This window comes from Paroedura picta, chromosome 5, assembly GCF_049243985.1.
Source record: "Paroedura picta isolate Pp20150507F chromosome 5, Ppicta_v3.0, whole genome shotgun sequence".
NCBI lineage: Eukaryota > Metazoa > Chordata > Lepidosauria > Squamata > Gekkonidae > Paroedura > Paroedura picta.
The window spans coordinates 47033789-47061640 of NC_135373.1; the positions used below are offsets into that span (position 1 = coordinate 47033789).

At 46.9% G+C, this 27852-nt stretch overlaps 1 protein-coding gene across 5 annotated transcripts in view; it reads right to left on the reverse strand.

Moving 5' to 3' along the window:
• Positions 1 to 789: 789 nt before the first annotated feature.
• The window catches only part of RPS6KA1 (ribosomal protein S6 kinase A1), an 87532-nt gene continuing 60469 nt past the window's right edge, over positions 790 to 27852 (reverse strand). For all 5 annotated transcript variants that reach the window (XM_077337720.1, XM_077337716.1, XM_077337717.1 and 2 more), the window contains 16 exons: positions 24012 to 24118; positions 23477 to 23514; positions 23206 to 23348; positions 20633 to 20703; positions 19494 to 19582; positions 18172 to 18236; positions 16534 to 16636; positions 15827 to 15954; positions 13359 to 13484; positions 12674 to 12763; positions 11952 to 12110; positions 10736 to 10897; positions 8539 to 8615; positions 4959 to 5076; positions 3667 to 3804; positions 790 to 1848 (listed from right to left, as the gene is read on the reverse strand). In XM_077337720.1, coding sequence (XP_077193835.1) covers positions 1726 to 1848; positions 3667 to 3804; positions 4959 to 5076; positions 8539 to 8615; positions 10736 to 10897; positions 11952 to 12110; positions 12674 to 12763; positions 13359 to 13484; positions 15827 to 15954; positions 16534 to 16636; positions 18172 to 18236; positions 19494 to 19582; positions 20633 to 20703; positions 23206 to 23348; positions 23477 to 23514; positions 24012 to 24118 — 1737 coding nt within the window. In that variant the 3' untranslated portion in view covers positions 790 to 1725. The remainder of the gene's footprint in view (positions 1849 to 3666; positions 3805 to 4958; positions 5077 to 8538; positions 8616 to 10735; positions 10898 to 11951; positions 12111 to 12673; positions 12764 to 13358; positions 13485 to 15826; positions 15955 to 16533; positions 16637 to 18171; positions 18237 to 19493; positions 19583 to 20632; positions 20704 to 23205; positions 23349 to 23476; positions 23515 to 24011; positions 24119 to 27852) is intronic.

A 27852-nucleotide genomic window follows, 5' to 3' on the forward strand; every position in this document is an offset into this window, starting at 1 on the left:
TATTAGAAATCCCACCTTTAATCCATTCACCTTAAAAACTGTAGATTCACAATTACTAGTAAAGAGTGTTCTGAGAAACATCTTGGGGTTAAAAATTTAGTATCATGAATCAACATCTGCATCCTTTGAAGTATGTACACTGAAGTGCCACCAAAATAAGAACAATTCCAATAGCAGTTGTGGCAAAATATTGCAATGCAAAATACAATAAAATTGTGAACAGATTAATAAAGAAAAGGGGTTGTAGGAGGAAGAAATGGGAACAGTGGATTGAATTCCATAGAAGATTACTATAGGTGGAAAAGGCTATTTTTACTGATTTACCCCAACCTGCTGCAGACTCAAGGTCCCCCTTCATGTTGATCCTGGGTGTGTTTCAGGTATTATTTTGGGCTACAGCAGGAGGGCAGAGTCATGCTTTGTGGATGGAAAACTCTTCTGTTCACAAAACCTCCATGGGATCTAGGCCATGTGATAATCCCACCACCAGACAGTAACATCAAAGTAACTTTTTTGCCACTAAGACCCAGCTGACTTATGGCAACCCTGGAGGCAAGAGACCTTCAGAGGTGCCTCTGTGCAGTGACCCTTGTACTTCTTGGTGGTCTCCCATTCAAATACTATCCCCGGCCAAGCCTGTTTAGACCAGATGAGATCAGGTTGCCCTGGGCCGATAAACCTGAAATTACAATAATATTAGTGACTGGAAGATGCAGGTAAACCTCCCAGGTCAAGAACCACACAACACAAGAAGAGCAGACAGAGCTAAAAGGTCAATCAGTAAAAAAGTTTAGCTGCATGGTATCTTTTATTTGATAGTTCAGACAGAAACCCTGAGTTACCAGCCAAAGAATTCAGTTACATTTTTTTTTAAAAGCCAGGGTTTGGGTTTTTGTTTTTTGCATCATGAGGATCCAGATTTGTGCTATTTGACAGGATTTTTAAAAACTAGAAGACCTTCCCCCTCCACACACACACACACACCTAGACAACCTGACAATTTCACCATGGGGAAATACATTTTCTTCCAAGTCCATTGTGCATTCAAAGCAGCGTAGCGTCTACCTTAAAAATTTAAAACTTGATTCAAGGACATGGGGTGGAGGAGAAAAGGAACAATCCCAGGTCTGCTGGTGAGTGGCTGTGAGAGTGATGTTCAGAGGTGCCTGATGAGGCAGGAGAGGAAGATGACTGAACAGAGACATCCAAGATGCTCTCTGAAACAAGCCACATAGTTTGGAAGATGAAGCTCGCGAAACTTGTCCCTACAAAAATCTACTCATGATTTGGGTGAGGTGGGGGGGCAGAACCTGAACAAAGAGGAAAGCTTCAGTTAGATTGACCGCAGTAAGGGGTGGGGAGGCAAACAAATAGCTCCTGCTGCACCTGGCTCTAAAGAAGCATCCACCTGTGTAACTTCCGGCCCTTTCCAGGCGGGGGAAGATTTGCTGTATCAGTGTCGTCAAAAACACAGAGAGTTGCGTTTTCCAGTTCTCATATACACATATGCGAACTCTTCAATGAAGAGTCTTCACTGTACACTTAAAAAAAAGTGAAATCCATGGGGAAAGCAACAGCTTGTCTGTCTCAAGGCCTGTGGCCTGATGTGCCTCTGAGGAAAGGCCTCAAAACAGGACTTCTCACTGGGGTTCTGGTTCTGGCTTCCCTAGGATCTCCCAGAAAGCTTTTGCAGAGTTGAGCATGGGCAGGAGGGGAAACCTCTCATTACAGTGTGGTAGATGGGAGCTTCTTCACCCTTCTCTGTGCTAGAAAGGATGACTCAATGGGCTTCAGCTGGGGACTTGGTTTGGAGTTGTTCAACGCAGAATACGTGGCAGCCATAGCACCCTGGGCAGGGGTGGAGGGGGAGAGAGAGAGAGAGACAGACAGACAGAGAGAGAGAAGAGCCATAAGACATCATTCAGGTCACTTACACATACACACAAGACAGCCCCAATTAAGAAGAAGAGTTGTTTTTTATACCCCACTTTTCACTGCCCGTAGAAGTCTCAAAGCAGCTAGAATACCTAATATCTAGAAGCAATGGACACATGAAACTGCCTGATATCAAGTTGGACCCTCGGCCTACCAAGGTCACTCTTATCTGCTCTGGTGGGCAGCAGCTCTGTAGGGTTTCAGCAGAGGACTTCCACATCACTGACTAGCTGATCCTTTCAGCTGGAGACACCAGGATTGAACCTGGGACCTCCTGCATGTCAAGCTGATGCTCTGACACTGAGCTGGGTGCAGAAGAATGCAGTGTATGGCAGGGACCCCTTCGTGTATTACTTTTTAGGCATTAACAATGGGTGCTTTATGGACATTTGTAATTGTATGGATATGCTCCCCAAGGAGCCAGGATTGACTGATCTCCTCTCAGTGTTGCAGTGGAGCCCCCGAACAGGGGTCTGATAGCAGCATTTCCTATATCAGCTGCCCCCTTTCCTGAGAAAGGAGGGGTTGTCCCTTACCATCTTTTTCACTTGAAGTTGCCCCATTCTGTCTGCACTGAAGACCCTGTTTTATACGATTTTTGACCACATGGATCCTACAACCCTCCTCCCCACTTTGGGACTGCTGAAAAAGCCCCATCCTCCTTCCTTCATCAGCAAAAAAGTAGGAGAGACTGAATCTAGGACTTGGGAGCTTCGTCTAGGTTCCTGCAAGGTGGTTAGAGAGCTCTGGAAGATTCTCCAGGAATTTCAAGTAGTCCAGAATCAAGCAATGAGCCAAAAGATCTTGCTGTTGCACCTGTTCAGGAATTGTACTGGTCTGAACTCATAATAATGACCTTGAAATGAGCCAAAAGATCTTGCTGTTGCACCTGTTCAGGAATTGTACTGGTCTGAACTCATAATAATGACCTTGAAAGGCATAAATGATTTGAGTCCAAGTTATTTAAAAGAATGCAGTCTTTCATACTCCCTCAACATAATTCCAGTAGGGAAGCCATGTCGGCCTCTTGCAGCAAAATCAAACAAAAATCCAGCAGAATCTTACAGTTGAACAAAATGTCTTCCTGCATAGGCTTTCATGAGTCAGAATTCACTTCATCATATGCATGGTGCTGTGACTTATGAAAGCTGATGCTGGGATCCAGTTTTCCAGACTCCAAGGTGCCATTAGGCTCCTATTGGCTTATGGAGGACAAGATCTCTGGTTATCTGTGTGGTCTCACCCTTCGCTCCTCCAGAATCCCTGCCCAGAGAGTGCCAGTTGAACGTTTTCAAACAGACTACACTAAAAACTATAGTTTGCTAGAGTTTTAGATACTTACATCAACATTTATATCCCGCCTTTGTTCATGGCTCAAGGCAACAAACCATATGTAGCGCCTACTGGCGTTTCTCCAGTTTTAGTATAGTGAAAAGCTTCAATTGATGGTTAGTCACTTGAAGAGGTTTTCTGCGACATAAGCTGGCTATAATTTGGCTCCCTTCTTTTCCTTTTATCCCCTGCCTATCTGAGAGAGGATCTCTTGTGTCACTGGGCCCATTTGCAAAGAAACAATATCTTGCAGTATATCTTTGGGAAAGACTCTTGCTGAACAAGTTCCTCACTAAGAACTTAGGAGGAAGAGCTGATGGAGCAGATCTTCCAATGGTCAGTATAGCAGATACTGAAGGACAGGTCTGGAAGTTCCCTTTCCCACCCCAAAGTGTGCACCTTTACAAGCTGTACATCCTGGTGACTGAGCTGGCTCTGGGGCAACCGATCCTTTTGGGTTATCCATGAGTGCTGGAGGACTTGCTTGGCAGTCAGGCGCTGATGAGGGTCAACATGGAGCATCTTGGATACCAAGTCCTGCAATTAATCAGAGAACACACTGGTGGCCCAAAGTGTTTTAAATCAAGCTGCTTCGCTCATTGTGTTTGAGAGCCACTCCCAGAGTATAACCCTAGTTGCTGTCTGTACTTGGAGGCCACTTGGTATATTTTGTGAGACTGCGGCATCTTAATTCACTGGGCAACTGTACCTTGAATTGACCTTTTCTCCTCTCCAAAAATTAACCCTGCAACTTTTAAAAGGTACCCAAGACTTAGCCTGTGCTTAGGAAATTCTCTGCCTTTCTTTCCCCCTTCAATTGATTTACAGTTTCTTTTTGCACCATCATAAATGCCAATTCATGGTAAGAAGGCTATGGAGGTTACTGCCAATCCCCAGGAAAGATTTTTCCCCTTGCCCTAAGATCTCACTCTACCACAGCAGAAAGTTAAGTGAGCCTTCTTGCAGCATGTACCATTATTAGGCAAAATTAACCAGATACATTTTGAACTGGTGCTCGCGAAGCAGATTTACTTTCCCCGCTACTTGTGGAAAAAGGCATTTTCTTGATCCCATCTCTTACTCTTACATATTCCTTAAAGCAGATGAATCATGCCATCATTATGACATGACATGGCTGGATTGTTCCTATTCTACACCAAATCAAAATCAAATCCTATGCAGAATTCTTACACAATTCTGCAGTCAGACTAAAAAGGCAAACCTATTTGGCCAGGTCTATAAAGGTAAACCCGTTTAAGCCAAGCCTAACTTGCATAAAACATGTATAAGAAAAAAATGCAGCATGTTGATGATGTGCATGAACTTGGATTTTAGAGGTGAGTGGGATGCAGGGAACTAAGGGAAGAAGAGCATTGGCAATAGGCGTTCTGGGCACAGGCTCTCTGGCCCTGAACAGACCGTTTGCCCACCTTTATAACACTGGGGCTCTGAGTAGAAAAACCAAAGGAGTGTCCTCAGGAATCCAAGATCAGCACTAAGAACCAAACACTACAAAAGAAGCCTGCACAGAACTGACAGAGCGGTAAAGATTCAGACTTGAAGGAGGCACATACAGGCTCTTCCCTTTGGGAGCTAAAGGACACATCAAGCTCCTCTTGCTAATTCCCAGACACCAAAGTTGAAATAAGCAAATCAACTCTGAAGCTCAACATTCTATTACTACATCTTACCTTTGCCGTATTAGAAACGGTGTCCCAGTTCCCCCCTTTGAGGCAAAACTTTCCCCCACCTATCCGCGTGAGGATCTCTTCTGGAGTGTCACTCGGCCCATTTGCAAAGGGAGTGTACCTGCAAGGAAGAAGAGGGAAGAGACCCTGCAAAGCACTCTGTTAAAAGATAAGCAGATGGAAAGGAGGGAGGGAAAGAATAAGCATCAGGGAGGGAGAAACTAGGGACACCTCCTGAAGAGATTCACTTTTTAAAAAGAGGGGGGGGGGAAGCTGGGGTTCTAAACTGACATCCAGACTCTTGTTGTGGCACTTCATAATGATCACCAGCATGCAATAAGTCAGGGTGCCCTATTTAGGGTTGCCATCGCCCGTGCAAGAGGGTGGAAGCAACAACTGGGAGGGGGAAAGAATGACATACTGACGATGTGATGTCACTTCCAGCAACTGTTCGAAAGCACTGCTGACATGGCACGCCAGGAGCCAGACAAAGCTACTGCAAAACACAGAGTTTTGACCAAATCCCAGAGTATTGTGCAGATGATGTGTCATTTCTGGGCATTTACTGAACATGATGTCACATTGTTCGCATAACGCTGGCTTTCTGGCATCTCCCTGACCTCACTACCCCTCTGAGGGGGAAGGCTGGGAGTCATGGTCTCCCTAGTCCTATTACAATCTGCATTATGCAGCCTAATCTAGTGGGCTCAATCTTTCAAGGTTTAAGACTCAGGGTCCCAGGGTGGTGTCTAGGGGATTGAATCCCCCAGATACCACCATGGGACCCTGAGTATTTAACAGGATGCAACATGACACCAAGGTCACATGATAGGAAGGAGAGCAATCAGAGTCAAGGCCTGGCTGGTATCAAGGCCAGGACTGTTGGCAGCGAATGAAGATCTGGGGAAGAAGAAGAAGGTTGGTTCTTATAGGCCGCTTTTCCCTACCCGAAGGAGGCTCACAGCGGCTTACAGTTGCCTTCCCATTCCTCTCCACAGAACAGACACCCTGTGGGGTGGGTGAGGCTGAGAGAGCCCTGATATCACTGCCTGGTCATAACAGTTTTATCAGTGCCGTGGCGAACCCAAGGTCACCCAGCTGGTTGCATGTGGGGGAGCGCAGAATCGAACCTGGCATGCCAGATTAGAAGTCCGCACTCCTAACCACTACACCAAACTGGGACAGAAAATACAAGCTGTGCCACAGGCGATGTACCATTGTGAACAAGCAAGCAGTGGTAGATTCAAAGACCTCCTCTCCTACAAAAGCTTTCCCTTGTTTTCTCTCTCCTCACCCAGTATGATGTGCCCCCACCCCTAGGTGAGCAATGCTCCTCATCTACAGCTGCAGCTTGCAAAGTCTGCTCCAAAAGACTTCTTTTTTTAGTTCTGCTGGTAGAGCTGGTTTCGCCATGGAAAAGCCACTGCAGTATTTTTGATTCTGCACAGCATTCCCCCTCATAGCAGCCACTGGTTCTTTTCAGTGCAGTTTTTAAAACTAAGTTTAAAATGATTTTTCTTTTACAACAGCCATGAAATAGCTTGTTTTTGCATGAATAAACCCTAGTGTGTTTTTGATACCCTCTGTGCCATTTTACACCAATGGGGGAAATGAACAGCCTCTAGTCCCTTGTCCACCAATCGGAGCTTGAGGCGTCCCTTGTTCAGAGCAGACCCTCCCACCTCTGCTATGACATTACACCAGCAGAAATTAATGTATTCATTCCCTCAGAGGCATTTTCAAACATTTCAATCCATTCTCTACAAGAAACATCAGACCTCTGAGGGGGAAAGGATGTACTATTTTCAAAAGGCTGTGTGCCCCCATGGAAATTTCTTATTAAGGTCTCTGTGTCCATGAACTACGATTCCCATAAGGCCCTGCTAGTATCATGTGCCAGAGTGGCAGTCAGGTGACACTGCAGCTGACCATGGCCTGCCAATAAGCATCTAGCACAATGGAGAACCCCCCCCCCCCACACACACACAATTTGCCGGCATAAGTCCATCTTTCAAATGCATAATCCTTGCAGAAAAACATGACAATTAAAAAAATGACGATTTAAAAGGGTCAGTATGCTGGCTTTGGTGAAAACATTTACATGCATAAAAGTACCAGGTTTCCCAAGGGGATGGGACACTGAATGACTCAGGCTGAACCAGGCAGGGGGAGAAGGCATGAAGAAAAACAGCTGAATTTTTACCCAAAGGAGTCCCAAAGCAGCTTACAGACACCTTTCCTTTTCTCTCCCCACAACAGGCAGCCTGTGAGGTAGGTGAGGCTGAGACAGCTCTAAGAAAACTGCCTGGAGAGAACTGTGACTAGCTCAAGGTCACCCAGCTGACTTTCTGTGGAGGAATGGGGACTCAAACTCAGTTCTCCAAATGAGTCTACTGCTCCTAACCAATGTACCATGCTGTCCTCCTCTGACCTGACACGGTGGTGGTAGTGCTTGAAATAACAAATGCCATCTTCCCTTGTTAATAAGTGCCAATCCTGTGAGTTTTCCATGTCTTATTTTTAAAAAGGGGGGTTCAGGGTCAGCATATAAAAAAGCCACGAGGTGTCCTAGGAACAAGCATAATCACATGTGCCCTTCTCCTACATTAAGGCGGCCAGGCATTTGCCCTCCATACCAGTTTGGTCATTTCTTCAGAGCATGTGTCAATGTGGCTAGCAGGATTCCCAACACTGCCTTGGCTAAATGCTGAAATATTTTGCTTGTAGTGCCCAGGAAGGATGTGAAGTCACTTCCAGGTGATGCCTTGGGCTGCTTCCCCTAGTCTTCCACAAACATGACAGGGAATGCCTAGAATGTCCCTATGTGGAGGCCATTTCTCTCTCTCTCTCTCTCTCTCTCTCTCTCACACACACACACACACACACAAACACACCCTTAATTCTTCAGGGGCAAGAATCTGGGGCTGGGGTCGGAAATTCTACACCCTGGGCAAGTAAATGGGAGAGGTCTAGTAGCCAGAGGCAGCCTTAAGGTGCATGACTTACTTCCTCTGGAGGCCAGGCATTGTGAACTGCCTGGGCACCAGCTCTTTCGAGAAGAGCAGAGATGTGAAATTAATACAGATTTGAGGCATTTGATCAGCAGCACCACCAGAACGTATCCTTGCCTCCCATTGCTGCCCTGGGCTATGAAGTCCCTTTTCCCACTGGGGAGCTCCACTAATTAGTACTTGAAACCCATAGCCATGCCAACTAGACATTTGTGGCATCCAGCAAGGCTTTGCTAAAGCATCTGAAGAATCTGCCATTGCTCACCCTCTCGCCTCCTGCTTCCTAAGATGCCTCCCTGCATCAGGAGGCCCCACATTCTTCCTTCGAATACGGCTGTTCCCCAAGCAACGACAGCATGTGAGCCAACCTCCACCTGGATAGAGGGATATTCTGCTGCTGCTGCTGGGAGAAATATGCCTCCAGTGCCACCCAGTGGCAAGGCCAGTTATGGGACATCCAACATGTGCAAAAGAATCAAAGTTTTAAAAAAAATCCAGCAGGGAACCATTAACAGGTCATGAACCGTTAATGGTTCCCTGTCTTATGTGACAAAAAAGGAAGCTGTTCTTACCCTGCCAACATCGTGTAGAGGAGGATTCCTAAGCTCCAGATATCACAGGCCTCATCATAACCTTGACGTTTCAAAACCTACAGGAAAGAAAGAAGGTTTTGTGGTGTGGGGGATACTAAGCAAGTGTAGCATCATCAACCCCAGTTCTAAACAGATGCAGCATTTAGCATACAACAAATAAGATGATCGACAGCACCTCTGGACTCTGCCTGAGGCACTGGTGAGGAGTGGCTGGAAAATGGGGTGGAGGTAGGGGGTTCACTTTTTTGCCGCCGGGACTTGATTGTAATGGGTGACGGTGGTTGTTAATGTTTTTAATATTTATGCGGTTTTTAAATCTTTTTATGTAACCCGCCACAAGACTGTTCACCAACAGCGGCGGGGAAGAAATCCAACTAATAGTAATAATAAATTAATAATCTTTAATCTGCTCCTACGGAGCGGATTAAATAAAAGAGTAAGGGCTCCTGGGGAGGAGTTAGGGCGGGACCCGTCCGGGATAAAAACGGCTCCTGATTGGGCCCCTCTGAGTGCCATTCGAGGGCCAAGTGGCCAATTGGGAGGCGCGCATAGCCACTTGGCCCGCCCTGGACTGGCCGCCCAGATGCTTCGCTGCTGCCGGAGCATCTCCCTTCCCTCCATAGAGCCTGCCCGCCAAAGGAGCAGTGCTGCCACCTCCCGCCTCGACCGGATGAACCCACGCTGAGATTCGCCAATGACGGCCGGGGGACCTGCACGGGCCGCCCCCCTACAGCCGTCCTCCACATGCAGCGCTTCCTGCTCGCCCCGCCACAACCGCCTGCCAGGAGCCGTCAGAACGCGCCATCGCCAACCACGAGACCTCGAGACACCCACACGGTAAGCTTCCCCCACGCCCCAGACTCCACGCCAGACACACTCCCACCTTCAACCACCCGTGCCCCCAGTCCGGACACCCCCCCACCCATCCACACACCTCGCCGACACTTGGAACCCACCTCCTTTCGGTCCACCCGCCCGCCCCCTCAACCGTACTCACCCGAGCGACCTGCACGCCTGAAGCCTCTTACTCAGACTGAAACACACAGGCGTGGAGCCCCGCGCCTGCGTCCATCCTGCCCACCAAGCCCGGCCCCCTGCCCCGCCCTGCTGACACACCAGCCATGCGCCGAGTACGGCGCATGCCTCCTGCCATCCCTCTCGGCCTGCTGCCACCAACACCCCCTCTCGCTGGCCCCCGCAAGACGCTTCAAGCCACGCGGAAGGACCAAGACCTCGCCAGAGCCAGCGAGCCCCGTTCCTGCTTACACTGTACGGTCGGCGCTGCCACGAGCCTGCGGAACCCACCCACGGCCCCAAGCCCACCCTCCTCTCCGCTCGCGCCCATCCCGCCCCCTACAGCCACCCCAACAACCACAGTCACACATCTAGCGCCCGCTGTATTTGAAGGACAGCGGGCTTAATTTCTAGTAATATATAAAAGGAGATTGCAATGGCCTCACAGAGAACAAAGAACACATAATGAATCCGCCTAACCCAGAGGAGTTTCACTGTTGCCCCTCTGCTTTTCACACAAAGAGATTATTCAATTTTCAGACTAAAACTAATCTAAAAGGTTTTCTAGCATTGCTAGCATTAAAAAAACAAACAAAACAACAACAACAGAAACAACCCAGAATTCCCTATGTTTAAGATACCCAAGGCTGAGGGTGTCCCCCCACCCATATTAAAACAGGATTAAATTTCCTTGAAATATAAAGGAAAATAGCAGGCAAGCATCTTCGTTAGGAATGCAGTAAATGCTGGCTCCCCTCTCCCAAGACTGCTAAGGACACAAGAATGAGACCATGTTTTCTGGGTAACGGTGGCACTTTTGGTACTTCGGAAGCTTTTCAAGGCCCATTTCACCCATTTCTCCTGACACATCAACATGCCCGGTACAGGGCTTGAAAATTGTTGCTTTAGTATTCAGAAGAGATTCATCACTGTACAAAAAGTTTCAAGAAAGGAAGCCAGCCAAAGTCTGCTTACTGAGCCAGGGAGAAGCGAGGTGAGGCTGATTTCCAGTCTTGACCTGTATGTGTGAAACAGCCACAATGACAAGCTCTGCTGGAAATGCACTCACCTAAATCCACACCCTTAAACAGACAAAAGCACATGTTATGGAAATGCTGCGGTGTGTACACAAATCACTGCGCTGGGCTCAAAAGCCACTTACCTCTGGAGCAACAAAGTTAGCCGTGTAGCAAGGGGTCATAAGAAGCCCGTTGTCCGCCCTCAGCTGCTTGGCAAAACCAAAGTCACAAATGCGGATACATTCTGGGTTGCTGGACTCATCTACGTAGAGAATGTTGCTAGGTTTCAAGTCTCTGTGGACTACCTGTGGAAGCAACAATTGAAACCACGGATCAGGGTGCCTACCTTCTGGCTTATGTCATACACCGAGTCCCCTTTGTGGTAGAGTAAGAGCTCCACACCCTATGGCAGTCTTGCTCCCCACTGAAATGGATGTGGTGCACCAGCCACATATTACCAACTACTTAACAGGCCCCAAAGAACCCAGCAATGCCAAGATGTTGATTAAATGAAACCTGAGTAGGCTGCAGATCACTTTGCACAGTAACAAGAAGGGCAGGCCTGTTCTCAGAATCTCCAACTATGTCACTCTTTCATTTATTGGTTATTTAGATGCTCTGTTACACTGGGAAGGTCTGCTTGTAAAAATGGTTTGGTTCATTAACAGATCTGACCTTGTGGTGTATGCGACGCATGTGAACTGGTAGCTGTGAACAGCAGCATGAAAAGCGATTACATTGGGCCACACATTTTGGTAAGTATATCCTCCCACGGCAAATCAGAAGACACATTTCACTAGCACTTCTGGAACAGGGATCTCTTCTGCATGCTTTAGGAATGGAACAAAATCATGTAGAACTCTCAGAAGGCCTCCTCTGACTGGCTTGGCCAGCTTTTCTGAGGTTTTCCCCCTATTTCCACAAGCAGCACTTCCATAGCCATGTTTTCATCTCCCAGACCGCAGGACTGGATATTGGAATAGCCAACTGTAGCTGGCCAATGTATTTCTCATCCCAGGTAATTGGTGTGGTAGTGTCATAAAAAGCCACGAAGGACTAAGATATCAGCACTGGACAGCCTTTACAGGAAAGAGGAGTCACACAGGACCACTGGACGTCTGTAGCAAGCACAGAATTCGGACATCCCAGCCATTTCCCTGTCTCTCCCCTTCTGCTTCTGTTGCAGACCACCCCCCGCCAAGGCTGCTCTTGGAGAACAATTTCATTGTTGGCTCTCTTCCTGAACTCTCACCTTTGTAAGTGGAAAGAAAAGGAGAGACTGCGGGTCTGGTGCCAGAAGATGAGACCAACTGCTATGGAAATGGAGGTCTGGCACGTTTCTTCTTCCCCTGTACTTACCCCTTGGGAGTGCAGATACTCCACGGTCTTGCAAATTGTGTGCAGGACAAAGCTGGCCTCCCTTTCTGAGAAACACTTTTGCTTGAGGATCCTGTCCAGCAGCTCCCCTCCTCTCATGAGCTCGGTTACCAGGTAGACATGCTTGCCATCGTCGTACACCTGCCAAAGAGGAGGCAGACTTTGAAAGGAACTTTTTATCCTGGAAACGACTTACAAGCAGTTTGTCTATGGGCATTCACTGCTCTTGCGTACATCCTGCTAAAGGGCAAACTGCCACACAGACAGGTGCATGGCCCAAGGGTGCAGCCCTTGAAACTAACAAGGCCTTTGCAGTTTTCTCCACTGGCACTGAGAAGGATGAAGGTGCAGGGCACTGCTGCCTGCCCTTCCACCTCCTGCATTGTGCCAACACAAGGCCATTTGCACAGCTGTTTCCAAGCAAGAAGTTCGGGGCTGTATCAAGAGTGCACGTGGCTACGTGTTCCTGTGAATCTTTCAAGGCCGTAACTATGCAGGGAATTAGCAGCAGGGAAGCTCATCTGCCTCTGCTGCTACCAAGAAGAGAAGGAGTCACTCTTTAACAGGCCTCCACATTGTTATTCAATCAACTGTGTATGTTGCACTCCTCCACCAGCAGCCAGGCCCTGGTTTGCAGAATGGCCCCGCCCATCACCAGCATTTGCGTTGGGGAGCCTCTTAAACCCTTTAACTACTACACTCACATCCTTCAAAGTGATGATGTTTGGGTGCTGTCCGTACCGTAGGAGTATCTCAATCTCTTCAGAAGGGTCTCGCTTACTCTTGTCGATGACCTGCAAGTAGTATACTGCTTACTGTAAAGGAACTTCAAAAAGAAAAAGAGTCCAATGGCGTTTGAGAGAGGAACAAAATTTATTCCTGCATCGGCAACTGCGAGTCAGCATTTACGAGGTCAGATGCATTGGAGTGAACATCCTCAAGGCTGGTGAACCAATGCTTAAGACTGTAAACAGAAAAGCCGGAAGGATGTTGGGGAAGATGGCACTTTTGCATAGCACTGGAGCCATTAAAACACGGTGCATGCACTCAGTTTCAAATACACCTGCAAGGTAGGCCACTATTATTCCCATGCAGCAGATAGAAGATGAGGCAAACGGCAAGCAGCTTGCCCAAATCTGCCCAATGATAAAAGAGATTCGCCCTGAGGATATCTGAACTGGTGCTCCAGTTTTCATGCTGCACTGGGTCTAAGGTCCTGCGGGTCAAGAGGCATGTTGGCAGTGCTATAGGGACTCAGCCTCCTTAATGCCAAGCCCTAAGCACTGAATGCTCATCTTCCCCCAACCTCGTGGATGCAATTTTGACATTACAAATTGTTTCAAGGAGGAGTCAATATTCACGGACATAATAAACAACAAGGCCACTGACCTTCACAGCATATTCTGTGTTTGTTGCTTTGTGAACACAGCGTTGGCATACAGAGTAAGAGCCTACACCAATTGCTTCTTTCACCACATAACCATCGCTGAACTGGAGGTTCTTGCCGTGCAGTTGCTACATGTCAGGACAATGCAGACAGGAAAGAAAATAGGGTTGCAGTTAGCTGGAGCTGCTGTTAGTTGAATTGTCTTCCCTGGGGGAATCACATCAACTGTAGAGTGCCAAATGAATGTACTCGTAGATGACTATGTAGCAGACTCAAAGACCCCTAGCAATGGGATTCCCGCTGAAGAGGCTTGCACTCCGGTGGAACGTGCTCAAAAAGACAGAGGGCAAGGGGCACCGGCATGCTCAAAGCACAGTCTAATAGTCTGAACCGGTCACCAGCAATGGAACTCATCCCAGGGCCAACAAAGCAGATGAATAAAGAATGACACTTTTGAAAATACCTTATGAGATGTAAGGAAAACAATAAAGCTTTTTGAGCATCTAACCCATGCAGCACTTTTTCCGCTGGGGTGGGTGGGTGGAGGCAACAAGACAGATTGTGTCAAGTGATCAGCAGAGGAAAACCTGGGTAAGATCTTGAAATCAGATCAGAAAATAACTTTGTTTGGGAAAAACTGAAAAAACAGTGGATCGTCCCTAAGGGTGGAACCCCCCCCCCCCCCACAGCAGAAGTGCTCACAAAGAGAATGCAACCCCGGAGGGAGGGTGGGGAGAGGGAGAACAGTTGTCAAGTGGCTCAAAGGGGGACACAACATTGGTCGTGACCGTACTGAGGACCATTAAACCACACATTGGGACTTTGGGGACACAGAATGGAGTGGGCCTTGAGGAACTGTCTTGAGGTATGGTGTGAAGAAACAAAAACAGCCTTCTACAGAATCATGGGAAGCCAATATTGTGGTCAAATGCACCTTCAAGGAAGCGGCTAGTCCTGAGCCCTTAAGAGACAAAAGGTATTCAAGAACCAGGATCAAGAGGCAGGAAGAAAGCCTTGGACACCTATCCTTAACTCATCTGGCAAAGTGCTCCCATTTCCATGCTTAGAAATTGTGAGAGAGTTTTCCAGAGTGTAAAAGCACACCAGAAGGGAGAGAGAACTAAGTGGAAGGGTTCTGGAGCCTTGCTGTCAGCCAAAGTGTAGCGACCTCCTGATGCCTGAGGGACCCTGATGGAGGAGATCCAAAGCAAGCTTGAGGGGAATGTAACACTTTTTAGACAGGAGTAGCAGGTCTGCAAATCAAAACTGTTGGGGCTAGAAAGGGGCGATTAGAATGCAGTGAGTCCCTTGTGCCCAACGCCCACCTAGTACCTTTCCAACCAGGGGGAGCAGGGGAAAAGAATACAAAAGACCATCTGTCCAGAGAATCTCAAAAGCCTCAACCTGATGGAACGAGCTCCACAACAAAATTAAGGCCCTACTGGAACTCAAAACAATTCCGGAGGGCCTGCAAAACATATCTGTTCTGCCAGGCTTTTGGTTGAGACTGGCACCAGGGGCCTCAGTCATCCCAGCCCCTTGTCAAGCAAGCCGGGCTAAATGGAGTGGAGAGCTCTCCCCCCTCTGCTGGTGCTGCCGTGGAAGGCTCCCTTTGGCCTGGGAAGCGCTGTCTCTGTGGCGAGAGCATTTACTGAGCTAAAAGGAGTGGAGAGCTCCATCCCCACTGGTGGCGCTGCCATGGGAGGCTCCCTTTGACCCAGGAAATGCTGTTGCTGCGGTGAAAGCGTTTCCCAGGCTAAAGGGAGTGGAGAGCTCACCCCCTAGGGCGGTGCAGCCGCGGGAGGGTCCCTGTGGCCCGGGAAGTGCTCTTGCTGCAATGAGAGGCCTCCGCAGGCCAAGGGGTGATCAGAAGCCCCCTCCTCCGGCACCGGCGGCATCGTAGGAAGCAGCCCTTGGGAAACTCCCCTTCCACCCACCCCCAGGGCACTTACATGTGTCCTGGGGAGCATCCAGGGACAAACTCTGCTGACAATGGCAGCAGAGAGCCCCTAGCCGGCTGGGTGGGCGGGAGTGGGCAGGGCCTGTGCGAGGCGGGGCCCTGCCTCGGACAGGCCACGCCCACTCTCTGCCCACTTACCTCTTAGCATTTTATTTAACAGCGACCCACTGTTACAGATTTTTTAAATGTACTAGTTCTGCTGTTCCATGTACACCGCCCCGAGACGTCGCAGTGAGGGGAGGCATCAAAAACAAACAAACAAATAAGAGCAAGATGGTGACCTTTGCCATGTCCTTCCTTCCACTGAAGACTTCTGATTTGCCCCCAAGCTATTCCCAGGGGATTCCCCGGAGCAGCATCTTCGGAAGATCAGTGGGCCTTGAAGAAAGCACCATGACATTCTGCCCATGTATTATTGTCAGGACATAGCCCAGAGAAAAGAAGGAGGCAGCTACAGCTCTGGAGCCAGCATGACAACTTGTGACCCTTTCAAAGGCACCCCTTTCTTACCTGCACCACAGAGTGTAGAGGTACAGGTGGAGACCTGACCTTCTCATCCTCCATCAACCCAGCTGCCACAAAACTGAACCCACGGAAGAGGAGGTGGGCCCCTGCGCTAGGTGGCATCCCAGGGGAGTCTGGAATGGGGAACAAAAGAATACACATCAGGCCAAAACAAGCAGCTTCACGTTCCCTTCCCCAAAGCAGCTCTCTAAGACAGAGAAAAAGCAGACAATGGGGCCATTGCTCTTAGAGTCTACCTGTGACTGGAGGCATTTGAACAGGAACAAAAGAATCAGGGTCCCTCACCTGATACAGCTTTCACTGGGCAATTCCATTACCTGCAGTGCCGGCTGGGCACTGAATGATCAAATATCCCCCCACTATCAAGAACCCCTGATATACTGATTTTGTGAAAAGGGTACGCCAGAACCCTTTTCCACCACAGGGAGTTTTAATATAGGAGAGGACATGGAGAAGTTTCCAATTTGGCAACTGAACATTAAGTGTAACTGAGAAGCCAGCCACCAGGCCCCACATTGAATACAATTTCCATTTTCTTGAAAAGTCAAGCCTAACTCTTTTCTAACCAAGAAGAGGGTGGACTTGGGGTTTTGACAGCCTGGGTGCTCAAACTTTGGGGGATCAGCCCACTTCACATGACTGAAGTGACTTCAAAGTCAATTTGCAGAGCCTCTGAAAAGAAGCAAACCAACCTTTGGGTGTGCGGGAAGTAAACTCTTTGTCAAAATAAAAGGTGTCATCTGCTTGGCCCACAGCAGGCTTGAAAGGGGGCTTGATTTCTCGCCTGTAGAGCTTCTGTGGAGAGAAAAAGGGACAGTAGAGGCATTCGCTTTAATCAAAGGACAAATGCTAAGGCGGATCCCACACAGCAGTGGATGCTGCACAGCTGCTTTCCTAGAGTAATCATTAGCAAGTGGATTTTCCTAGTGTGGACAAGCTGACCCACTTACAGATTACTGCCATAGTGCAATGAGAGCACAACACCCAACAACGTCAGGATGCAGCCCAAGAATGGTGGAAATCTCAGTGGTCTTGTTCTCTCTGAGGTGTAATGCTATGTCTGGCTGAGCCATTTCAAGCTAGAGGCTCCTGGGATAGCAGAATGCTTTCCTATATAGAGAGAGGACCCCTTCCCCACACACAGAAGACCAGCGGGTCCATGCATTAGAGGCCTAGCCTAAGCTGCTCTCACAATAGTCTAGTTTTCTGCATATGGTAGGATTGTTCAGTCACACAAGCCCAGTGTGAAGAGGTGCAAGCCAGACAGCTATACCATCTCAGAGAAGATTTGGCCAAAATGACAATGTAATAGGGCAGAGTGACAATAGTGCCATGAACAAAAAACTGGCTTTGTGTAAAATCAGATCAGACTCACAGTGAAAATACCAAACTCTGCTGTGATCATTTTTATGGGCCCATCAGCTAATTCCTAACACAAATGATATCCCCTCAACATTGGAAGCCCCATTTGGATCCCCTGATTTTCCTATACAGCCATGTATAGCTTCGCTACAAGTCACAGCTGTGACTGGTTCAATGCCAACAGATTCCAATAGGATCCTTCAAAATTTCTATGAGAAGCAACTTAGGGTCCCCTGATAACTCAAATCCATGGTGTCATTAATAACTGCACTTATTCGCAAAACGGTCCAGTTAAGAGGCATCATCTGAAAACAGGCATTATGTATCCACATTCATAGCCTGTCTACACTAAGCAAATCATAAATACTTTCAAGTCTTAAAGCAGTGGTCCCCAACCTTTCCGAGGCTGGGGACCGGCAGGGCATCGGGCCGCGCCCCCGCGGACCGCGCCCGTGCGGGCCACGCCCGCGGATCTGGCCGCGCCTGCGGGCCGCGCCCACGCCGCACCCGCGGATCGGGCCGCACCCGAGCCGCGCCCGCGAGCCGCGCCCGGGCCGCGCCCGCGGATCGGGCCGAGCGGGCGTGGCCCGCACAGGCGCGGCCCGGCCCTGATTCCCTCTCCCCACCTCCCGCAGTAAGAAGCTTCCCGGGCCGCAAGCTTGCGGCCTGGGAAGTTTTTTACTGCGGGGGCGGGGCGGGGAGAGGGAGCCGCGGCCCGGTGCCATGGCCTTTGCGGCCCGGCACCGGGCCGCGGCCCGCAGGTTGGGGACCACTGTCTTAAAGGACTTGTGTCTCAAAGGTCCTAATCACCTTGGCTGAAGTTTTGATCAGCTTTTTCATATAAACACAAACTGTACTCTTATCAATATTTCCCCAAATCACTGGTTATTTGAAATGTCCAGTTAGCAGCCTGTGGCATTGATCTTCCAGGGCTAAAACATGAAACAGAGTCAAAGGCCAGTACTCACATTCCAGTCAATGGTGGAATAAAACGGGTGACGCTTGATTTCTTCTACGCCATCAGGACCCGAACCTACGACATAAGCATGCGGTTTTAGAACAGATCTAAATGCACAACGGTGTGCAACAGAGGACTGCCTCTTCTGTGCCGTGACACACAAATGAAGCACAGCAGAATCTGGAAGTGGACGGCTGACTTCAGCACGTGCAAAATCCTAGTGCTCATCTGAGAAACAGATGCATGCCTAAGTCTGTTGCATTTCGGTTTCGCCAACAAGATGTTTCTGGGAAGCTTATAAGCAGGGCATGGCAGGCAAGAGGCCTCCAGGGCCATTTGCCCACCAGCAATAAGCATTCAAAGGCTCTTTATGGATCACAGCCTAGGTCTGCCGCCCCTGCACATGACGGCTCCCCTGGATCATGGCCAATTTCATTAGTCAGCCTCCTAGTGTTATATTTCAAGGGGAAGAAAATTCTGTTTCCTTCCTCCACACATGTGGCCAAAATCAAATTTCTTCCAAAAGTGGATACACAAATATATTTGATTTGCATGTATTTTATGTCTGCTGTTACTGTAACAAGAACAGAAAGCAGCAAGGAACATGCAAACTCTATTCCATGGACAGGAGACCATTTATTGCCCCCAAGACAAACCTGCCAAACCGGCACTGCTGTGCTGTATATTCTAAATTTCCAACCCATCTTGATGGTAGAGAATTACAACCTGCCTTAAGGATTAATAGAGCTTCCCATACTACCCAAGACATACTGTACTTCCCCCCACCCCAGCAATCATAGCTGTAATGTATTCCATTTATACCCATGTGCTCTTTCCTGGAAAGGAAGGCACTAGTTTCAGTTCCAGATGAACCCGCTTTATACTAAGACAACTGTTAGGTTTATCAAGCTCAGAGCTGTACTCAGTATTGACAGCAGCTCTCCATCATCTCAGGTGAAGGACTGTCACACCATCTTCTACCTGGTTTATATTAACTAGAGTTTCTGAGGACCAAGCCTGGGAACTGCTGTACACAAAACAATGGGCTCTGCCCCACTGGCCAACCTGGGATCTCTTTGCCAAGACAGTTTTGCAATATCCCGTCAGGCCACGCACAGGAACCTTTGCCTAATTACACTCTAAAGCGTGAATGTTCTATCACAAACTCCACCCCCCTCAAATTCCCTGGGTATTGCCAATTTTAAATATTAGTTTCCTCAGAGCTGTGTCACACACGAAAGCTTTGAAGAAAGCCTCCAACTCCACATCTGAGGCTGGATCAGCACTGCGGCTCCAGAGGCGCCTGGATGCATCTACTCAAAGGCATCTCACCTAACCGGTTGGCCGGGTTCCTCTTGAAAAGTGCTCGCAGGAGACTTTGTGCTTCGGAACTCAGAAACTGGGGCATGCCCAGCTTTGCTCTAGAAGACAAGCAAACAAAGAACAAATAAATAAATGCTTGTGTACTCGGCTACGAGGAAGGGAGGGAGACAAACTCAGGCATCACCACCTTCCTGGAGCACTGTCAGCTTCTGGCACGCGGCCTTATCACAGTGCTCGGCCATGGAAAGCATGCTCCGTGGCACTTAAACAGCACACAACTAGACCTGTTAGAACAGCAGGCTGGCACCCCCTGACCTATGCTGCTCACAGTGATGCTTTTTCTTGGTGTGCAGGAGCTTCCTGCAATGCCAACAGTTCTTCTGCTTGCTGACTTGGATGCCCTGGTCTTTGCAGCTGTGCTCCAGGAGGCCTGGGGCTGGACCCCACAGCACCGTTGTGCCCAACTTCCTCTGGTGCAAGAAGCTTTTCCCCCTGCCCCCAGAGAAGTCAAGCAGTTTGTCATTCAGAGTAGCTACTTCTGGCTTTACACCTAAATTCTTGCAGTTCTACGTCAAGCAGTCTGCGTTTTATGAATTCGAATGCAGTCTCTTCAAGACAGCAAATACAAGGAGTCTATGTTTGCAATAAGGTGTCGTGAACACGCCCTATCTCATTCTAAAGTATGATATTTGCTCTTGTTTACTTTGTTTATATTACAGTAGGGTCTTTTGTTTATTGTTCCCCTATAGTGTACTTTTTACACATATGCCAACAAAGGCTTTGATTTGGTTTGCATTCAAATGAGCAATGGGCAAGTGCCATCCCCGCACCCCTCGAGTCATGCTATCTGTGCCCCTCACCAACTGCCTAAGAGAACGGAAGTATGGGGGAACGACATATGTGATGAGGCGTTGATGGGGGTTCAGCTCTTCACCTCCCACACCCTTTTGCAAAGCAAAAAAAAATGTTGAGAAGAGCCGTCAGGCAAAACAAGCTGTTGACCAGTGACTAACAGGGCTACCCTGAGTCAATTTACACCCCTCTAAGACCATTGATTTCAGTGACTTAGAAGTGTGTAAGTAGGCTTAGGGTGGCACTGTAAAACCAAGGCAAAGTCTCCAGGCAGCCAGGCAAGTGTCCTTACTTACTTGAGAATGAGCATCATTGTTTCCTTGCGGTCTTTTCCTTGGAATGGCAGGGACCCCGTCAGCATCTCAAACTGGAAACAACAAACAAGAGGTCAAGGTCCGTGAGAGTCAGATCCTGGGGCCTATTTTTAGTACACCAGCGACAGAGTTGACTTCATTAACCATTCTCCCTTCTCACTCAAATGCAAGGCAGATTACAGATTTAAAAAAAACGCTATTAACACAGTACAACATTGCGCTAAAACTGAATTACAAAATTAAAGAACACTGCAGTATTCTATTCTGCTTTAATCGGGAATTAACTTCCTGGAGACAGGAATTTACTGTATTGTGCTTTCAGCCACCTTAAGGATCCTATTGGGTTAAAAGGCAAAATGTAATACCTCAAAAGATGCAACAGAAGGCTAAACCTTTCTCCAGTAATTCAAGAATGTGCAGCCCCGTGCCTCAGTGGCTCGGTCCAGACACCTTGTCAAACTGTGGTTAAGCAAGTTTTAAGGGTGGTTTGGTGGGATGACTGAATTAGCAAGTCACAGTTTATCATTATCATGTAGAAATAAAACAGACTGGCCCCGGCCTGGTTAAAACGTTGGTCAGGTTGTTTGAAAAGTTTGGTCAAGAAGGAATTACCTATAAGTAGAAAGATGCTGCAAAGTTATAGATAAAACGCATAGTTCCTGAGAGATCACAGAAGTTGCTTGTTGTAACACTGTTCCTGTGTCAGTTTGCCCAGGCACAGAACTGCCATTTTGTTGACCTCTGCAAACCCTCTCTAAGTCACACAGTGTGGCCAAAAAAAGAAAAAATCTTTTGCAAATGATGGATTTGGAAAAATGATTCTGCTTGGTAAGACTGAAGGAAGCAAAAGAAGAGGTAGGCAAAGAAGAAGAGAGATGGATAGAATCAAAGATGTAAGTGGACTGACCTTACCAAAACTTTAAGGAATGACTGCAGACAGAGTTGGATAGCGGGCCTTTGTGCAGAAAGTCACCCCGAGTCAGAAACAACTTGATACAACCTAACAACCACCAATCTCTTCTTTGTACCAGGTTATAAAGCTGAAAGGGAATTGTGTTCAGCTCTTTGAGTGACAGCGCTTGACTCTTAACAGCCATCAGCTTCAATCAATTATCTTGCTTCAGATTCTGAGTCCAGATTGTTCTTTTGTGATTTTTTCCCACCAGAGTCTTCAGCTACCAAAGCCAAGCTGGTGATCATGATTTGACATGGATTTGCAAGCCTTGATTTGATATGACAGCAAGCCATAGATAACCAATATTCTATTAGATCATGATGCCGGATGGTTAGAAAAAACACTAGGCCAGAAGTACTGGTATATATAAAGCTCAAGTTTTAAAAGAATGATAAGAACACACAACACCATCTGAGCCAACTCATGGGCAGATTGCTTTCCAAGTGTGTCAGGTGGGTAGCTCTGTTAGTCTGCAGCACTAGAACAAAATTAAAATCTAGTAGCACCTTAAAAACCAACAAACTTTTTTTCCCAGAGTACAAGCTCGGAGTCAAAGCTCATGTCACTGGATTTGGAAATTTGATTTTTATTTTCTTTCTTGCAAGGAAGAACACGAATATTGCTGGCTTTTTCATAGCCCACCTCGCTAACTATTGTCCATTCAGACTTGTAAGTTCTCCAAAGAATGCCAGCTCGAAAAGAGAATGGCTACATAAAGTGTTAGAACCAGCAAGTCAGAACAGCTGTCCTGTGACAGCCTATCATACACCTTGCCAACGATCAAGAACTGAGCTTTTGTTTCAGTTGCTTAACCCAATTTCATTGTATTAGGAAAACTCCAAGGTGGGTTGCCTTTGAGATACTGGAAGATAAGTCCCAACTTGCAGTCAAATGAGGAAAAGCTATTACTTGTTAGAAAACCCATCCAGCTTCATGCTTTCCATTCCTTGTTATGGTAACTGACTAAAGTTTCAATCTTCGTCCCAACTCTTGTTTTCACTGATAAAACTTTCAGTTGATGAGGGTCAAAGCTCAAATCATCCTGCCAGGAGCGAGTTGACTTAGGAGCCTGAACAGAGTGCCATGACACTCCTCACCCACACTAAATGCACCAAATTTTCTTCAATGTTGTTTCTAACTGGCCTGCCTGTCTCCCTGCTTCCCACTTTTCCGTGTTGCTTGAACATTCAAGTAGAAATCTACCTGCTATGGCTGTACATTCCGTGCATCTGCTTTGAGTGCATGCTGACTCACGAAAGCTGATGCTGGAATAGATTGTTCAATTTTGGCACAGATGGGACATTTATTTATTTATTGCATGGGAATGTGTGCAGCGTAGCCAGAGACATTTGGAGGTAGTTTGCCATTGCCTGCCTCCATGTCAGGACCCTCGTTTTCCTTAGAACTCTCCCATCCAAATACTAACCAAGGCTGACCCTGCTCAGCTTCCAAAATCTACCCAGGTCACGTCTGCAGATAGGACTTATCTGGAATTACTACAAGACAGCAGCGCTGATTCAGTTAATGCCCGTCCTACCCAACATTTGCATGTAGTTTTCACCCAAAGCAGAGTTTTGACACAACAATCTACTACCCATACCATCAAGACTCCATATGACCACCAGTCCGCACTCTGGGTATGGCCCTGACGATTCACCACTTCTGGTGCCATGTACTCCACAGTCCCACAGAAGGAATACGCCTTTTTCTCACGGTCTATGGCTTCTTTACTCAAACCAAAATCTACAAGTGGGGTTAAAGGGGCAGAGCAGAAGAGAACAACAAAGCAAATCATACATCTGTTTGGCAGCAACAGTACAAGACTACCGGAAGCCTCTACAAGAGTGTTAACGTGTAGGGCGATACCTTACCTGTGAGTTTGATGTGTCCTTCGTCATCCAGGAGGATGCTAAGGGGAAGAGACAGTAAATGTGAAGGCACAGAGGTCTCCAAGATAGATGGGAACAGATTAGGGTGCCAAACTGCGGTTCACATCCCTTCCTCGTTCTGCATTCTGACACCTCAATTAAATCCTAATTTTGTTAAACCAAATCCCAGTTAGTTGCAACATCTGAATGCTCAAAGTCCAGCAAACTGGGAATTATTTGTGGGAGCCAATCTGGGATTTTTCAGAATAAGGTTTGGGGCTAGTCTTTTCATCACCAGCTGTGCTAATTTTGCTTTGCAGCGATGTCCAAATGGCAGTGCGCCACACAGCTGGACATTCCTCCTGACCACCCCTGGCCTCCAGAAGCTTCAGGCAGAGCTCTGTACTTTTTGGAGCCACCCTACAGCCTCAAAAGTGCTTCCACCCCCAGAGCCAAACACACATTTCACCCCCCTCTTTCCAGGGATGTTTGCAGACACCCCTAAACCTCACAGTGGAAGCCTGCAAACTGTTCATACTTCTCTGGTTTAAGGTCTCTGTAGACGATGCCCAAGCGATGCAAGTGACCAAGTCCCAGCGCCAGCTCTGCGAGGTAGAACTTCACATCTTCTTCCGTGAACATTACCTGGAAGGAAGGAGAAAGGAGAAGCATGAGGGGTGGGGTGACTTCATCCTAGGGCTGACTTCATCCTAGTCACCTGCAACTATGTCAAACAAGCCATTTATTAACTCATACAGAAATCTGCATCCCAAAACTCATTGTTCAGATTTTTTTAATTGAAAAAAATAAGTAGTGGTTAGGAGTGCAGACTTCTAATCTGGCATGCTGGGTTTGATTCTGCACTCCCCCACATGCAGCCAGCTGGGTGACCTTGGGCTCACCACAGCACTGATAAAACTGTTCTGACCGGGCAGTGATATCAGGGCTCTCTCAGCCTCACCCACCCCACAGGGTGTCTGTTGTGGGGAGAGGAAAGGGAAGGTGACTGTAAGCTGGGTAGAGAAAAGCGGCATATAAAAACCAACTCTTCTTCTTCTTTCTAGACATCAGGTGATGTGATGTGATGTAGGCAGGTGATGTGAAAATAAGATCTGGTATGTCAAGTAAAGTCAAGTTCATTCATTGCGGCTGTCTAGCCAGATTCAACTGGGTAGCTGTGTTGGTCTGAAGTAGCAAAACAAAAATTGGGTCCAATAGCACAATGAAGATCAACAAAGCATGAGTTTTCAAAAGCATGAACTCTTCCTCAGACAAAATGGAACAAGGATCATAAGAGTAAAGATAGAAGGCAAAAGTAAATTAGTGGCAAATTAGTTAACTGTGTCATAATATCCATATTATGCAGTATGGTAATTCTTTGCTAAAACAGCCAATCAGTCCTTTTGAGTTCTGTTGTAGCTCACAAAAACATTGTAATACAAAAATAGAAATACAAAATTGAATATAAAAAACTTATTTACCATATAATTAAAACTACAAATAGTTCAAATGAGTTTTAATGCAATAACTACTCCTAAACAGAGGGGAAAAGAATAAGCCTGAAAATAACTAAGGATAGGAGAAAAGATTTAAACAAATTCTTTAAAGACAGCTAAGAAGGAAGAATATTACCTAAGTAGAAATAATATTTTGTGAAAATTAATAAAATTATAAGAAATGGTTAAATTTGTTTAAAATCATTTAGGAATTTGTATTTATTTTACATATAATTTAATTAATGTTGCACAAAATTTTGCAGCCATCTTAGTGAGTTGTGGGTTAATCCCAGGCAGACAAGATCTTTCAATGGAGCCCTTGCCGAAGGGGGGGGGGTGCGAGGTTCTCTGAAACAAAAACATTACTCTGGATGAGTTGATAAGACACATCTGCATAATTTATTCTGGCTGCAGAACCAACACTGAGGCAGGACTTGGCGTGAATATGCTCAGTACATCCAGCACCAAGTACTAAGCAAACAAACAAACAAAAAGCACTCTTTTAGATTATCTACCCCCCACAGACACACGTAAGCAAATTCTAGCATCTCGTACAGGCATCAATTTTAAAAGCACCCTTTAAACTTGCTAAGTGGCAGAAGGAACAGTACAGTTGGAATAATGGTTAGAGGAATTCCTCCCACTGACATCACATGCCTCCTCATTAGCAGAGCAGTTTCCTCTTGCCTCATCGGGGCCTCCTCCTCCCACACTCCCCCCCCCCCCATCAGTCACATTGCTCAAGCACTTATAGTGAAATAGCACAGAGAAGAAAGATCAAGTCCCTGTTTTTCAGTCATCTTGGCTCTGGTTGACAGAATGAGAAAGCTGGCTTCATTTATTAGCTGTATCTCCTCATCCTGTGATCTGCTCTGGGAGCTAATTTTGGCTGAAAAGTGGGGTAAACACACACACATGTTTTTAGATGTTCCTGTTGCATGCTCTGGGAGCCAATTTTAGCTGAAAAGTGGGGTAAACGTACACAATTTTAGATAGTCCTGTTGCATACCTCTTGGTCTTAATTATTTTTTCATTCCATTTTAACTAACGGACAACAATAATGCAGAAAATGCATTAATTTCACTGGGGAGTTTCTCTTGAGGAAAACCAAGTCTCTCCTAAGGAACCCTCAGTGGAGTTGGTGGGCAAGAGATTCAAGAGGGGCAACAGGAAGTATTTTTATATTTGATCAGTAGTTAAATTACGAAAATCACTGTGAGAGAACACTGCAGGATGTGGAAGTCCTTCAGTGGTAACTACTCTCAAGTCTCAGTAAGAAAGGAGGGCTACAAATAAATAAATAAATAAAATGAGGACGAAAGGGACCCTGTACATTCACAGTCAACGAGCTTCTGAATATCAGTGTCAAGAGGCAATATCAAAGGAAAGCCTCAGCCTGTAAGCCCTGTTGGCTGGCTCTCTAGGCAACCGGCTGACAACTGTGTGAGCCACTGGCCTGATCCAGCAAGTCCCCTCTGACATCCTTATGGTGCAGAAACAAACACAAAGGACAAACACAAACACAAGGGAGGCAATAGACAGAGATCGTATTCAACCAGCAAGGATAAGAAATTCAACAGCATCCGGTGCAAGGAAGGAGCATTTGGAAGAAAACTGACACACATACATCCGGAACTCACTTGCAATGGCATTTATTTGGATAGTGCATCTGAAGCACTCGTCTGTGGACAGTTCTTGAAAACCTTGAAGACAGCATGCTGACACCGGCCAAATAGTTTGGAATTGGGATGCCCCCTTTCCTCTGTTTAGAGATTGTTATCTCTAAAATAATAGTTCCCAATGGAATTTCATCAGATCAGAGGGGGGTGAGGAGTGGGGTGCTACAGGGCTCAGTACTGGGTCCAGTACTTTTTCAACATTGTTTTATCGATCTGTATAAAGGAGTGAAGGGACTACTAATTAAACCTGCAGATGACACCAATTTAGGGGGAGTAGCAAACACTCCAGAAGATCACAGTCCTGCTATATACCACATCGATCAGACTGCACTCATTTCAAAAAGGATGTGGACAAAATTGAGAGGGTGCAGAAGAGAGGGTCCAAGTCCTATGAGGAAAGGCTGAGGGACCTGGGAATGTGCAGCCTGGAAAAGAGAAGGATGAGAGGGACATGATTGTTCTCTCAGGTATTTGAAAGGTTGCCACTTGAAGGAGGGCAGGACACCACTCCTGTTGGCAGCAGAGGATAGGTCTCACAGTCATGGGTTTAAATTACATATAGAATGGTACTGGCAAATGTATCGGGTGTGTGTGGAAATTTCACAGTCAAAATAGTTCAGCAGTTAAATCAGCTGCCCAGGAGGTGGTGAGCTTCCCCCAACTGGCAGTCTTCAAGCAGCAGCTGAACAGATATTTATCCTGAATGCTTTAGGCTGAGGGTTGGACTAAATGCCTTGTAGTGCCTCTTCCAACATTATGATTCTATGATGACAGAATAATGTAAGCTGCTTTGGGCCCCCAGTCGGGAGAAAGGCAGAGTATAATTGAAATAAAATTAAATGGAAATAATGAATATGTGGAAGTGAGAGATTTATGCAAAGCCAAGACAGAAAAGTCTTATTTTTGCCTTCTTCCAAGAGGCTAAAGGCATATATGGTTCTCCCTTCCATATTTTATCACAACTACTGTGTGAGGTAAGGTTACGTTTAGAACCTGTAGCTGGCCCAAGCACCTAGTGATCTTCACAGCTGACTAAACATTTGAATCCATGTCTCTAAGCTCCTAACACAGGGGTCCTCGCTCTTTTTGAACCTGCAGTGAGATCTGAAATTCTGATGTGGTGTGGATATAATCACAAAATGGCTGCCACAGAAGGCCAAGCAAAACACAAAATGGCTGCCACAGACGCTGAACCACCACAAAA